Genomic DNA, 16,025 nt, shown 5'->3' on the forward strand with positions numbered 1-16,025 from the left:
GGGTGAAACGGGATTATTTTGTCCTCCTTGACTTGATAATCTGGGATGTGCTACCTTTTTTTTTTTTTTTTTTTTTTTTCTTACCAACGTGACCCACTGGATTTTGGGTTCAGCTCTCCGCGGAGAATCCTATCATCTGTCCCGTCCGACGCAGATTATTTTATTATTATCAGGTCATTATAAGGTAATTTGCGCTGGAATTTTTTGCTTTACAAATTGCGGGCACGGCCGATTCGCACGGGATCCAGATTACAGACAATTACCGCAATTATTACAAACTATTCCCAAGGTATTATTAGTCCTGAGTGAATGGGGATTAAATGATGAAAATGTTTTGTCAGTTTTGGGAAAAAAATATTCTCTTCATCTAGTGCATGTACGTTAAATGTAGCCGTCTAGAGAAGCAATAGCCTTGTTTTTGCCTTTGTGTGTGTATGCATGTGTGTATGTGTGTGTGTGTGTGTGTGTGTGTGTGTGTGTGTGCACCTCGTCTTCCCCGACCGGCTTCTGGCTCTCGGCTAAAGTTGTTCATGTCAACACAAACGGATTGAGCCGTCAGATCAAAAGCAACAGGATGTATGAAACATATTTTAGGACGGCTTTTCTTTTTCGAAGCAAAGAGGGGAAAAACAATCATCATTGGTCATCATTATTTTCAAAAAAGATACGGGCCTGGGGATTTTTCCCCCGTGTGGCTTGGCGAGCAAGAAAGCCTCCTCTCTCTCTCTCTCGCTCCGCGGCTCTCTTTGTCTCCTCTCCTTCTCCTTTCTGTGAATCAAGTTGTTCTATAGGAAGTCCAACATGGCCGGGCCCATATTTCCTTTCCTTTGTCTGCTATTGGAAAATTAATAAAGCCGTCTTCAAAGCCACGGCTTCACTTTGAGCTCTGCAGAGTCTGCGGTAATCCATGATGATGAAGCATTTAAACACATACACACTCGCGCACACACACACACACACACACACACAAACACACAGGCACATGTATGTACATCAACAGGCTCATGCATGTGCATACAGACACACACACACGGGGGGAAAGAAGCCTAATCTTGCACAGGTATACACACACACTTGCTTGCACAAATGTATGCATGGGCTTACGCATGCACGTGCGCGCGTGCACACACACACACACACACACACACACACACACACACACACACACACACACACACACACACAGCAAGGAGGTCATTAGTGACCTGAGGAATGCAAGGGTCAAATCTTAAAAGACCTGGCTGATAGAGGGGATGTATAGGATCAAAGGAGAGAGAGGGAGAGGGAAAGGGAGGGAGAGATGGATGGATGGATGGATGGATGGAAGGATAGATAGAAGGCAGAGAGAGAGGGAGAGAGAGAAAGAGAGAAAGGAAGAGGAGGAGGAGGGAGTGAAATGTATAGGATCAAAGGAGAGAGAGAGAGAGAGGTTGTGAGGTGCTGTGTGGGAGAGAAAGAAGGAGGGAGGGAGGGACGGATGGATGGAAGGAGGAATGAAATGATGAAAGGATGAATTAGGGGCAGCAGGGAAGAGGGAGGACATGAGAGAATCGATAGAAGAGGGAGAGAGAGAGAGAAAGAGTGGGAGACAGAGGAGAGAAGAGAAGAGGTAAAGAGGGGATGGAGGGATCAAGTTTAGAAAAAAAAAATGGCATGCCAGAGATAATGCAAACTGGCAGGTGTGTGTGTGTGTGTGTGTGTGTGTGTGTGTGTGTGTGTGTGTGTGTGTGTGTGTGTTTGTCAATCTGTTATGGATAAATGGTGGGTTTTCAGCCAGAAAGTGAAAGCTCACTTGTGCAGTGGTGAAAGATTTATGTGTGTATGTGCGTGCGTGTATTAGTGCGTGCATGTGTGTGTGTGTGTGTGTGTGTGTGTGTGTGTTGGCGGGTGTTTGGGGGGGGTGGCTCACTGAATATCCATCCGTCCTTTGAAAATGGGGCCATTTTTACAGTTGCAGTTCCCATTAGCAAAGCTTGAAGTAGCTGACAAGTAAACTCAAACCTAAACTCGAGAGAGAGAGAGAGAGAGAGAGAGAGAGAGAAAGAGAGAGAGAGAGAGAGGGAGGTGAAAATCAATAATAATGATGAATAAGTTACCTGGTGCTGTCTGTAATGAGGTTACAATTCACTTTGTCATGACCAAAGTGGAGAGCACGCATGGCTTCAAAACAAGGATTAAGTTTATTTAATGAAGTAAATAAAATAATGATGCAGAACTTAAGATTGAAAAGGATAAATAAATGTTAAGTCAGTAGTCAGTGGTGTGTGTAGTGAATGGATGTATGAAAAAAGCAACCGCCTGAAACAAAGTCAACTGAACCAAACCTGAAGGAGAAGAGAGAGAATAAGTGTTAGGCCCCCCAGGTGCTAACCAGTCCCCCTAATTAACTTTTTATTCAGCGCCCAAGGAGAGCAGGGCCGAGGGGCTGTCACACCTTACACTACTCACAAAAAGTTAGGGATATTCAGCTTTCGGGTGAAATTTCAGGATGAACCTAAAATGCATTATAACCTTTACAGGTGAACTTAATGTGACCTTCTGTAAACTATTGAATGCACATGTCCAACTGTTCAATGTTTCAGTACTTTTTGCACAAGTTGCTGTTCTCTAACAAGGAGTTTAACGGCAAAATTCACATCAGGTGTTTGATGCTCCAGCTCATCGAGGTCGTATCATTAGGGAACGGCTGCTGGAGACTGGGGTACCTCAGATGGAGTGGCCTGCACTTTCTCAGACCTGAATCCCATAGAAAACCTATGGGATCAGCTGAGTCGCCGTGTAGAGGCTCGGAGCTCTGTACCCCAGAACCTCAATGTCCTGAGGGCCACCCTTCAAGAAGAGTGGGATGCCATGCCTCAGCAGACAATAAGTCGACTTGTGAACAGCATGAGACGTCGTTGTCAAGCTGTAATTGATGCTCAAGGGCACATGACAAGTTATTGACACTGACATTTTTTGTTGTGGTATATCCACCACTGTTGTTGGCTTTTGTTTCAAGAAATTGTTTGAGATGAGGAAATCACCAGTGTATGCTTCTACTTAAATGCCCTACTTTCATGATATAATATCACTGTAGCGTGAACTTTTTACATTTTCCATAAATTTCACCCAAAAGCCAAATATCCCTAACTTTTTGTGAGTAGTGTATTTTTATGAAAATGTTGAATTTGCAATTTGTAATTTCGCAAAAACTCTTCAATTTTGCAAAACTGTTTTTTTTTTTCATCTCTGATGTCAGGGAGAAAAAGCAGCAAAAGCCGACGAAAACCGTTTATTAGAAGAAACCTGATGATGTAGCGAGGACTTTGTTGAATGATGAGGACAGGAGCGCGCCATGTTTGTGGATCTACTTTTAGTGAAGCTGTCATTCACACTCACACCTCTCCATCTCCCGAACTGTTTAGCGACAAACTGACTCCAAACAAATCCCATTCTGTTTTTTTTTTTTTTTTAAACAAAATTAACACTATTCTCTTCAGAGTGCGCGGCTCTGATGAAATTTCTCTGCTTCTTTAAATTAAAAAAAAAAAAAAACTTCCTGTGTGTGTTTTTAGAGTTTTAAAACCCATCACAAACATGTTTCTTGGGTCCTTTAATTCCCAAACGTGCCATAAAAGCAGGCGCAGGGTTCATGGGAGGCCCCCGGAGGCGGCGAGCGCTCTGAAAGCCCGGCAGTGACGCGGCGTGGATCAGCCACCTGATCGTTCTCGTTTCAAGGCCGACCGCTCCGGCTGAGGTTTCACCGATAACAACGCTCACAAGTAACGGCCTCCCTCTCTCTCTCTCTCTCTCCGTGTGTGTTTCTATCGGCCTCCATCTCTCTTTAGATATCCTCTCCCTCTCTGAGATTTCAGCGATAGCGTCGGCCGTAAGGAGCTTATCTCTCTCCCTTACTCAAACGCTCGCTCTCTTTCTCGCTCTCGTCTTTCGCCGAGTATTTACCTCTCGGTTCTCCCTCCCTCTGGCTTGTCTTTCTTTCCCCCTCGCCTCTGTGAAGGGCTATATCTCTCTCTCTCCCTCTCTCTCTCTCTCTCTCTCTGTGTGTGCATGAGAAGAGAGAGTTGTATTTCTCAGATAATATCGTTTAGGAAACAGAGGAGCTGTTGGAAGTCTCCGTTTGTCCTTGGGAGATGGCCAAGACTTATTGAATTGGCTGCAAGTGTGTGTGTGTGTGTGTGTGTGTGTGTGTGTGTGTGTGTGTGCTCACGGTGTGGACGGGCTACTTTTGAAGCACTTGTTTCCACCCTGTAATGTGCTACAAACAGAGGGCGAGAGAGAGACAGAGAGAGAGAGAAAATGAGCTCCACACACACATGCGCCTCTTTAGTTTATTATGGAAATCGACCCTGTGACTAAACTGAAACATCCTCCGTCAGTCCAGCGCCGGCCGTCGCAGGTGTCTCTGCAGCACGCTGAGAATCAGAATCAGCTCGATGAGCCGGAGGCATTACCGTACAAGGAGCCCGACGCGGTGTGTGTACATGCTTTTCCCGTTACACACACACACACACACACACACTCCGCCAGATCCGCGGTGTGACGAGACCTCACATACAGTTTCAGGAAGATGAACGGGCCGTTAGTCCAGTAATTTTAGGCCAAAATTAGACCAAAAACCTTTTAATTCACTGTTTAAATGTCTGTTCTGGCATTTATTCCTTATATTCCTTATTAGCGCATATCAAATCAGATAATGTGTGATATGCATGTGTAAACAGAAAAATTCAAAGAACTTGTAATTGACTTTTTTTCTTGTCTTTGTGTGTGTAATCAACTTGTGAATTTTTATAGTGATATCTGAAAGTAAAATTTTGAACCCCTTTCCCCTGTGTGGTAAAAAGGCTGTTTTTTGGTATTACAGTTTCCTTCGCTATAACGCGGTTCACCTTTCACGGCCTCGCAGTTTCGTGGATTTTTTTAGTGCAATTTTGCATGCTTTTTTTTTTTTTTTTTTTTTTTTTTTTTTAACAGTGCATTGTGTTCTGCGTCCTGATTGGCTAAGGGACTGTAGACCATTGTCAATCAATCTCCTCCGTGCTGTGTCTCCTGTACAGTACAGAATGCGTTCATTCTATAATACTGGACTTATTTTTCTACGAAGGTTTGAACTTTGAGAGTTTAAACAAGAGAGAAAAGTGAGAAAATGTTAATGCCTGTCTGAGAAAAGTGTATAAAGTGTGTAGTGAGGGGTTTTACAGCCTTAAAACATCTAGAATAATTGTAAAAAATAAAGCTGACTACTTTGCGGATTTCGCCTATTGTGGGTTATTTTTAGAACGTAACTCCCCTGATAAACGAGGGACCACTGTATACGGTCATATATGAGTGATTTTCAAAACTTTCCACCAATGGGATTCCTTGGGACTTTTTTTCCCCTCACTCAGGACAAACTGAGGATACAAAATCAGTTCAGTTTGCTTCTCTTGCAATTTGTCCTAGGTCTTTTCATAAAATGACTCTGTGTGTTTGCAGGATCAGTGATGCGGGTCACACTGTGCGTTTACACACAGAAGCCAAAACGTGTTGGTGTCCGTCTCTGCTTGTTCTGTTTGTGGTAAATGTGTGTGAGGGTTTTCGGCACTGCCGGTCTTGATGAAAAGTTGGACATCTCTTGTTTACCGTTGAGCTCGTCTGCAGTTCTCCTGTTGGTTGTGATTCTACATTGAGCCGACTAAAGCAAAGTTGTGATTTATGACATATTTGGAGCGTAACAGAGCTCAGCTCCATGCATAGAAGCTGCGGCTGTAACATCTTTAAAGGCAGAATGATCAGGATTTGTCATTTGTAAACACATTCAAAGTCGGCGCCTTCCTCCCTGGATAAGCTGGCTTTGACTTTCCTAGGATGGCGGTGGAGTGAAATGACCGGCCAAATGTGCAACGATGCATCGCTCCTCATCCTCCTCCTCCTCTCCCTCGGTGCCCGCCGGCATCTGTTTCGCCTCGTTCGATTTCCTTTTTTCCGTGTCTGTGATTTTCATAGCTTCCTATTGGATGTCGTGCTCTCGGATCTGTCACCGTGCTGTGCTGTGATTGGCCGGGAGCGACACACCCGCTGCCCAAAGGCCGACGCCCACAAGAGTCCTGAGCTCAGCAAAATGAGAAACTCCAGGCGGAGGGCAGGGACTCTGCAGACACACACACACCAACACACACTGCTAGTGGCTCAGAGGTGATTATTTTTGTATGAGTCTATACATTCTTTTTCAGGAAAAACCTGCTGATTCGGCCTTTAGGGTCGTCATGTGATCTTGCGAATGCATTTTAGAGTGGAAGTATTGCACGCCCTTGCATGCACAGTGAGGGACTTGGAGTGTTTTTGGATGTTTCAGGCTTTGGAAAAAAAAAAAAAAAATCTGAAACGGTGTGAAAATGCCGCTGCGGTGTGATGTGGATGGAGGGGCAAAATGGTGTTTTTGGATTTGCCTCAGTTTCTTCTTCAGCAGTGTGTGTACATTCGCCAATATGGAGGCCTGAAGCCCTGTCGAAAGATGGTTTCCGCACTGCCCCCGCTTCCAAGTTTTTGTGTGGTTTTGCGGGACTCACATCCATCAGCTCCAGCGTCTCTCTCACTGCTAATTACACTGGCAGCTCAGCATTTGATCTCAGCATGCGTCCTACAGGCTCTTTTTTTATTATTATTATGTTTGGAGGACTGAGAAGTGAAAGTTCTCGAGTTTATCAAATCCAACATTTCACAATCGCAGATATCGCAGCCCCTTTCTTTGCAAAAGCTTCCTCGAGCGTTCTTTCTCGCAAATGCCGAGCCGTGGTGACGCACTTCAGAGCGAGAGCAGGCCGGGGTGTTTCAGCCGAGCCGAACCCTCCAGATCTCCACATGTGGGAATCCGAGTGTGATGATGTTTGCTCGGGATGCACACACCCACCCCACTCCATCTCAACAAGCGGGGGCATTTCCATCACAAAGGACAATTATTGACTTTCATTGGCTTCGCTCGCTTTGATATCAGCAAGGGGTGTGTCTCTCTCTCTCTGTGTGTGTGTGTGTGTGTGTGTGTGTGTGTATGTTGGAGGGGGCGGGGTAGGGCGCAGCAGCAGAGGAGGAGAAGAAGAAGAAGAAGCAGGGGAGACCTGATGAAAGGAGCCGAGTGGGAAAATGCACCCACTGACCCACAGAACAGGGGGAAGCAGGGGATCACAGGGAAAAAATGTCATTTGTTCAGGTTCCCTCTCTTCTTCCATCTGTCCCCAACCCCCATCCTCACCCCTTCACCCCCTCACCCTCTCACCCACCCCACTTCCCTTTCTCTTTCTGTCCCTACTCTCTCCCCGTCCTTCCTCGCGTTCACTTTTCTGTTTTTCTTCCTGTCTCTCTCTCTTTTCCTCCTCAAACCTCCCCCCTTTTTCACTCTTTCTTCTTCTTTTCTGGCTATGACTGATCCTCCCCCTCCTCCTCTTCCTCCTCCTCCTCCTCCTCCTCCTCTCACAGCCATAATTTAAGGGGCTGAAAGGCACTGCGAGCGGAGAGAGAGAGAGAGCGGAGAACAGAGCTGAGAAAAGGGGAGACCCTGAAGATGAGGGCCTTCCCCTCACGGACGTGGCACAGATGTGAGGGTGTTTTTGTGAGGCGAGTCGGGGAGGGGCGGCGATAGGCTAATTTGCGTGGCATAAAGACGGAGCCCTTTTCATATGCAGAGCGCCACTTTGATGCGCGGCCGATGAAAGCTTGAGGGAGACGAGAGGAGAGGAGAGGAGAGGGTGACGGAGGGGCTCTTTGTCCCGTGACAAGAAGGCATCTGCTCCACTCTGCCCTCCTCTCCTCCTCTTCCCTGCTGCAGCGAGGCTCCCACAATGGGCCGGCCGAAAGGGAAAAGTGTCATCAGAGCACCTTAGAAAACAGCGCATGAAAAAAAAAAACAACAAAAAAACAAAACAAAAAAAAAAACAAAAAGCGGCTTGGGTTGGCTGGTTGGAGTACGGGTATGCATATCAATCCAGAATTCATTTGACCTAAGATCTGAGAATACACACACACACACATATAGACATACACACGTGCACACAACATGCACATGCAAACACACACGTATTGACATAGCTCCCCAGCTGACAAAATACATCTTCACTTTGATGGACTGTCCCTTTTGAGAACCAAATAAACTTCTTTTTTTTTTTTTTTTTTGGCAAGGGGGGGTATGTAAGAGATCAATGCCTTACAGGATGAAAGGTGTGTGTGTGTGTGTGTGCATGTGTGTGTGCTCATATATATGTATGTGCATAGCGGAGGGGATCAGAGGGAGAGCATGTGCTGAGGTGATCAGAGGTGCTTGTGTATGGATGCATGTGTGTCCTAGGCTAAAGAACCATAGAAATGTGTGAGTGTGTGTGTGTGTGTGTGTGTGTGTGTGGGTTAATGTGTATTTGTGTGTGCATGTATGCATATGCGAGTGTCCAGTGGTGATCATAGGCGGCAGGCTCACCAGGGCCCTCTCACCAAACACTGGCCGATTTCACGCTCACACAATGGCCAAATCTCCACAGCCGAGCCGTGTGTGTGTGTGTGTGAGTGTGTGAGTGTGTGTGTTTGCGTGTGAGTGTGTGTGTAGGGGGGGGTTCTCGGCCCAGGGCCAACTCTGAATGTTTCTTCTTCTTCTACTGCAACGGCTTTTGTTAACATTGAGCTCATCTACATTATTTATTATTAGTTATTGTCTACGTGGATTTTTCCCAAATTTGCATGCATTTTGGTTTTAAGGCTTCAAATTATCATTTCAATCATAGTTTGGATTCGATTTAAAAAAAAAAAAATGATGCAATTATTACATGTATTTATTTATTTATTCACTTACAAGCATCTCATAACATTTAATCAACAGGTGGATTAGTGGATTTATTTATATTTGAACACTTTTTGGGGTTGCAGGGCCAACTCTAAAGCTTGATGACTTGTGACAAAGTTACATGTATGGTTTTTTTTTTTTTTTGGTTTTTTTTAAAGGGCCTGTATGCTGCACCGGTGTGTGATTAAACTGCATTCGGTTTATGGGCTGAAAACGTTCCTCCAGTTTCAAGCTGCAGGAAACCCGTTCAAGACGGACATCTGGCATTAAGATGGGAAAAACAATCGCATGAGTTTTGTTTCGAGGGGGAAGTGAGCGGCACGTTGATTAATCGATCACGTCCTTTTCGGTCAAGTTGTGGAAACGGGGCCAACGCGGGGCCCTTCGCATCCCGGCAGCAGAAGTGAAAAAGCAGAAGGGTTGATGAATCGGCGCAGCAACGCGTGCCAGATAGGAAGTATCCCCTAACATTTATTGTTTGTGATAGCATCAAATTGAAACGTTCCAGGTGGGAAACTGGATGTGGGGGTCAGGGTTGAGCTGGAAAGCAAGTGTGTGGTTGTGTTTTCCAAGAACTTCAGTGTGTGTGTGGGTGTGTGTGTGTGTGATCTAGTAGCTCTCACAACGGTGATGATAGATCTTCACTAATTGGTAATAAGGTTTCATTCATACATTTACCAAGTTGCAGGCATTCAAAATAACTTTTTTTTGGGAGGCTGTACTGGTTTTAACCCTATAAAGCCTGAACTATGAAAGAATTGGCAGAAAATTCAATTTTTTTGAAACTGAACCCTTTATTTAGTCCTATAACAAAATATATATAAAAAAAGAAAAATCAAAAAATATGTTATTACACGACCTCTCTGGTGTATGAAATATGATATGTACTTGAAGTGCCAATGGTTTGGTCCAGGGTGAACAGGGGAAGTGTTCAAAGGTATACAACAGTATTTTGGTCAAGTATTGATTAGACTGAAAATGAAAAACGGAATTGAAAATATGTATCATATATGACACAAATGGCTTTTTAGGGTTAAACTGTATGCAGATGGGAGAGGCAGACCGATAAAGAAAGAGAAATTATCAGCCGGACTCAAACCTGCATCAGCGCTGCCACCTCGCTGCACGTGACGTATTTATCTTCTCGACTCTGATCCTGAAATCTGTAAGAAAACAGCTTGAGACTGACCCGCTGAGACCCGCAGTGTCCACACAGCCCCATTTATCTTGTGAATGGACCAGTGCTAAAACCATTACACCAGGCCGGAGTCCGAGGATCCTGCAGGACGCATCAGCGCCTCTCCTCCGCCTGGATTCCTGCCCTCCTCCTCTGCAGCCACTCCTTCTGTCTTTTTGCCTCGGCTATGGTGGCATTTGTTGACATTTTAGCCCCCCGTGGTCGTTTTCGGCTGCAACTTCTGGCATCTGGATGTGTTTTGAGCACAAATTCGTGTCCTCTGCTGTCACCTCGTGTCACAGCAGCAGCCGCAGGGTTTTTTTCCCAGTAAATATTTGGTCATTCAGAGGCAGAAAATCGCAGTTTGAACCACTTGTCAAACAGAGATTCCCACCAAATTCAGGGAGAAGGTAAACCTTAAAGTCAAAACGGGGCAAAAGGGGGCATTTGAGAAGGTGTGGCAAATTACAAAAAGGCACATAACTTCTACACAAAGTCACACATCATCTCAAAACGTCGAGGGCCACAGAAAAACCTGATGAACCTTCCAGACCGTTCAGTCAAAAGGCAGCGAGGAAAAAGTCACTTAACGTCCCAGCAGATTAGTGAAACTCCACATCATTTTGAACAAACTTTACTATGTACACTTGAGCAATACATAAATTATTCACTCCCACTTTTACTTAAGTAAATAGAGCCTTTCATGTTGATATGGTCCAAAAGGGTCGTCTTCAAAATGTTTATTATCTAGATAAGATACTGTAGGAGATTCTGTGTGTGAGTATGAACTGTGTGAGTTATGGAATCGTTTCCATGGTCAGCAACAGGTGAATTTCCTTGAACCCGATTTCGATATATTCTGATTTTCAGCATACTCCGTCAGAAAGTGTGGGAATACATCAGACTAAATAAATCACAGCTGTTGCGATTAGATTGACGGTTTGAAAAAAATATTCAACGGGGGCTCCACTCAGCTGTTAGGAATGAAAAAGGTGTATTTAATAATTTCTCTGTTTAAAAAAAGCAACACAAAGCAAACAACACAAAGATTAATGCTTAATATGTTTTTTTTTTTTTTTTTTTTTATGGGGCACGCTTCTAATTAATTTCATGAATCTCATTCTTCACCGCTCAAACACACTACTGGACACTCTAAATACCTGCGACCACACTGAGAAACATGCTTTACACCGATGTTACCAAGACAAATCCTTGTACGCTCACTGTGTGAAGTGATTTGCATGTTTTGGACCAGATTTGGATGCAAATATTGATGAAATGCTCATCGTTTTGTGCTTGCAGGTGATCTTTGCCTTGAACCAGACGTTACTGCAGCAGGAGTCTCTGAGGGCGGGGAGCCTGCAGGTCCCGTACACGACCGAGGACCTCATCAAGCACTACAACTGTGGAGACCTGAACTCCATCATCTTCAACCACGACACCTCACAGGTCCGCCCCCCCCCTCCTCCTCCAGCCCCCTCATGTCTCTTTTTGGTTCATGTGTGCTCTTTTTGGAGTTCATATTTCATTTGGCCTTTGCGTTTCATTACAGTTCATGTTTCTCTTCTGTATCTAGCAGTAGATTTTCACTCTAGTTAATAAGCCAACAGTCAGTTTGACCTCTTGACCCCCTGTTGCGTCCCAGTGACACGACCCTTGGCCTTTTACCCTAACCCCCTGACCTCCCCACTCCTACACCCCCCTCCCCCCTCCCCCCTCCTCCTCTTCCTCTCTCCTCCTTTTCCTCGCTGAGCTCAGGGCGTTGCTTCTCTCTCCTCACATTTTCAGTCGCCAGAAAAAAAAAGCACATTTCAGCAAACCAAGGATACGCTGTAATGTCACATTTTCAAGTTTCGTGATGTATCCAATCCAATCCAATCCACTTTATTTATATAGCACAATTTTAACAAACACAAGGTTTTCCAAAGTGCTGCACAGCAAGATAAAACACCACAAGATAACACAATAGAAGCAGAATAAAAAGGTAAAAAACACAGTAGGATAACACGATAAAATAAGATCAATTAAAATAAAATCAAATAAAGTAAAATAATAATAGTAGTAGTAGTAATAATAATAATAATAATAATAATAATAATAAAATAATGAAACAAATTAGGATAGAATAAATAAAATATATAAAAATATAAAAATAAAATAATAAAATAAAATAAAATAATAATACAATTATAATTTTAATAGAATAAAATAATGTAAAATGCACTGCCCGGACAGCATAAATGTTGATATGCAATGTATTTTTGGTTCAGAAATGTTGACATTTCAACGTATTTGTTGGTTTACAGAAACGTAAACTGTGGACATTTTATTCTGGTGACTGGTTGTTGATGTCCTCTCTCCCGTCCTGCATGTCTAGCTCTCTTCCCCGTCTCTTTATTTTCCAGCCTCTCTTTGCCTCCCTATCTGATGCTCACTTCCACCAAACCATGCTCCTTACCATCTGCACCAAAACTTACACCTATGTGACAGTTGTGTGTTAGTGTAATGTTTGTCAAGAACTTTAATCAGTGCCAATTTTAATTAATCACTGTTTTCTTTGGTGCAAATTGACAAGAAACCCTTTAAAAAGGCAACCCAACCTCATGCATCCCGTTCTCTTCCCTTCTCTCTCTCCCGCTCCTCGGCTCCACCAAACCGTCCTCCCACATTCCTGCAACCTGCAGGTCCCAAACTTCAACAACGTGACGCTGCCGCCCAGCGAGCAGGTCACCGCGCAGGAAATCGACAGCTACTTCCGCCAGGAGCTCATCTACAAGAGGAACGAGAGGATGGGCCGGAGGGTGAAGACGCTGCTGGAGGAACATCCTGACAAGAGCTTCTTCTTTGCCTTCGGAGCAGGTTGGTCTGTCATCATTAATGTGGATTTTTGACCGAAAAAAAAAAACAAAAAAAACATGAAGCATTAGAAACGGAGGCAGTGGGAGGCTGAATCTAGTTTTGCGAGAAGGAAAAAAGAAAAGTTGGACGGGGTTTATTGTGGTTGATTGGTAGCAAAAGGTTGGAGGGAGATAAATTCAGACTCTGTCCTCTGCACCTCAGTACCATGGCGGCAGTGTTTTTTTATTTTATTTATTTATTTATTTATTTACAGTTGGTTGCAAGCATTTCTCAAATTAATTCCACAGTGTTTAAAATTCTTGAATGAATTTCTCAAATTTCGCAAATCTTTCTGCATCTCCTACCCATTTTGCCAAGGGCTATATACTCTTTTCAAAATTTGTAAGTTCAGTTTCAAAACGTGCCACACAAAATTCAAGTGGCGGACAGCCTAAATCGCAAATAATAGATTCAAAGTCATAAAAAAAAGTAGATTTAATGGTTATAAGAGACCAAGTTATCAACATGACAGCAACAACACAGTCAGATGTTCCTCCACACCTCGGCAATTTTTGCTTCTATTACTTTTCATTCTATGTATTTTGTAACTAAAAAAACTTTGCAAAAACTGACATAGTAAAAGCTAGAAATTAAGAGACAGAGAAACAAGTGTCAGTAGCTTCAACTTAAGGAAGCAGAGCTAAAATGGAGAAGAGAAAACAAAGAAAGCAGAATCGAAAACCCTGAAAACCAGTGGAGTCCTCACCGATGATCTGAAAGCCAGTAAACCTCCTGTCAGATTTACACAGATAGAAATTTCCATAATCCACTCCCCTCTTGACTGGATGAGATAAGCCAGATTTTCCTCATTTTCCACCGAGGATGTCCTTTTGTTTTTGGGAGATTTTTTTTTTTATCACATACATTTTTCCTTTTGTTTCCTGCCAGTGTTTGTGGATTGAGATTGTGATACTCTAGTAATCCCCCAAAGGGCGAGCCAGATGAAGCGGAGCGGAGTTGGTGGGGATTCGGTGTCTCTGCTCAGGGACGGTGAAATCAAACCGCCGGTGCACGCCGCGCGGCGCTGCCAGCAAACGTCCGCAAACTCTCCTCACCCTCGATGCCTGTTCTTTCACTGCCAGAGAGGAGAGCTTGCAAACTGATTCCTCTTGGAAACGATCAGAGGAAAGAGGAACGCAGTGTGAACAAAGGAAATCAAACCAGAAACAATTGCCGTTTACGACGCATGTAAAAAAAAAAAAAAAAAAACAGTCAACCACAGCTGATTATGTGGGGTTAATGATCTGGCTGGAGTCTTTGCACATTTCAGGCGATTGAAACCCATGTGACACTTTGTTTTGGGCCAAGCTGTGAATTTGAGTTTGTTTGTGCTTTACTGTCACTTTAATCCTTAATCCTGACAGGAAGTGGCTCACAGATCCCGGTTCTGACATGGTGCCGGTGCCGGGCCGCTGCTCAACCGGAGCCTGTTAGGAACGAATAAATGAAAATGTCACAAAAATGACAGATGTGGGCATTGTCCAGGGCAGTGGCTCTCAACCTTTTTGGAGTCAAGGACCGTCAAACTGACCCACATCTGAAGACGTCATCTCAGGGATCCCCATCTGATAAGATTTAGGTATTCCATAACCATCTATACTGTGGATTAGCAGATTAACTGAATATTCAGTGTTATACATTCTCTCACTGGGCGAACTGCTAGTCAGTGAAGTAATACTGAAGTTAAAATATCCCCCATTTTTCTTGGGACCTCCTCAAGAAAAATGGGGACCCCTGGTGGTCCCCGGCTCCCCAGGTTGGGAACCGCAGGTCCAGGGAACCATTCAGCACCATGTTTATTGTGTTCTTTAGAGTAAGGGTTCTCACATGTAAAGCCAGGAAAACACTGGTGTCTTCAGCTGACCACCGAGGGATTATTTTGGGAACGACATCCCTGATTTTTTTTTCTGGAGATAAGCAAACTTTGTTGTTACAGATGCGGGTTGTAAACGAGCTGGTGATGACATTATTGTCACCGACCTCGTTTCCTCGTTTCCACACCAGCGGGTTTATGGGTCCAGGGCAAAACCAGGCCCGGAGCTGATTTTTTTTTTTTTCCCAGCCCAGCAGCCTTGTTGTTTCTGTCAAAACTCTCAGAGCTTTTTGCAGTTTGGCACCAGCTCCCGGCGCCGGCCCCGGTGGAAACGGGATAAGAGAAAAGGGGAACATCAGAGCCGTAACACATGCAGTCTCCGGACTTCTACTTTAATGCATTTTCACACCGTACACATTGCATACCTTCACAAAAATCCCCGAGATTGTGAAGCTTAATTACAGTAGAGACAATTCCCCAACTTAGCTTCAACTTCACAAAAAAAAAAGTGGGATTTTTACGCTGATCTTTCTCCAAACGTAAGGTGTGAAACCAAAGATCTCAAAACAATTACATCATATTTACTGATAATGAAGTCCAAAGTGTGTGTATGTGTGTGTGAGTGAAAGAGAGAGAGAACAAATGAGAGGATAATGAGCAGCATAGATAGATACAGATATATAGATATACATACATGCATACATGGGAAGCAGGGATTGGGAAAGAGCAAACACTCCTCTCCTCCATCTGGGATTGTGTTTCCAATCTCCCAGCAAGCACGGCGTCTTTTCTGTTTTTTTTTATATTGTTTTCATACCAGCTTCGGTTTTATTGGACAGTGTTTAATGGAGAGAGGAGAATTTAACGTGATAAACACACTCGTCTGATGTCCAACACACCACGTTTGGATTACACGGTGCGCCGGCGGCTGCCAGATTAAGCTTACAGCGAGCGAAAAAGCTTTCCGATGCCTGGGAAGACACAACAAGGCGTTCCCCGCTCGGCTCGCTCGCTCTGATTGCGTCACACGAACGAGGGAATGAAAAGCACATGGAAAGGTGGGTGGTGGAAAGTGGCGGTGTTTATAGCGTGACCGGCGCGTAAACGTACATGTCAACACCTTTGTAGCACGTTCCCATCGCTCACCGTGATGTAATGTCTTTTTAATGAAAATGGCAGCGACTCAAAGGGCTTTTATTTTGAACGTAAACTGTTTGAGTGTTATGTCTCTGCATTTATAAAGGCTATTAGAGGGATACAGACGAGTGGGCCATGTGGCTTTTATGAAGCTGTTCTCGAGCTTGTATTTTACTTTGCATAGAGCACAACTGCTGCAG

General features: G+C 44.1%; 1 protein-coding gene across 1 annotated transcript in view; it reads left to right on the forward strand.

Annotated features, from left to right (window-relative positions):
- Positions 1-16,025, forward strand: part of trabd2a (TraB domain containing 2A) — a 99,030-nt gene that overhangs the window by 33,191 nt on the left and 49,814 nt on the right. The window contains exons 3-4 of the mRNA XM_030064643.1: positions 11,280-11,426; positions 12,662-12,836. Of these exons, the coding sequence (XP_029920503.1) occupies positions 11,280-11,426; positions 12,662-12,836 (322 nt within the window). The remainder of the gene's footprint in view (positions 1-11,279; positions 11,427-12,661; positions 12,837-16,025) is intronic.

Source organism: Myripristis murdjan, chromosome 12 (assembly GCF_902150065.1).
Source record: "Myripristis murdjan chromosome 12, fMyrMur1.1, whole genome shotgun sequence".
Classification (NCBI taxonomy): domain Eukaryota; kingdom Metazoa; phylum Chordata; class Actinopteri; order Holocentriformes; family Holocentridae; genus Myripristis; species Myripristis murdjan.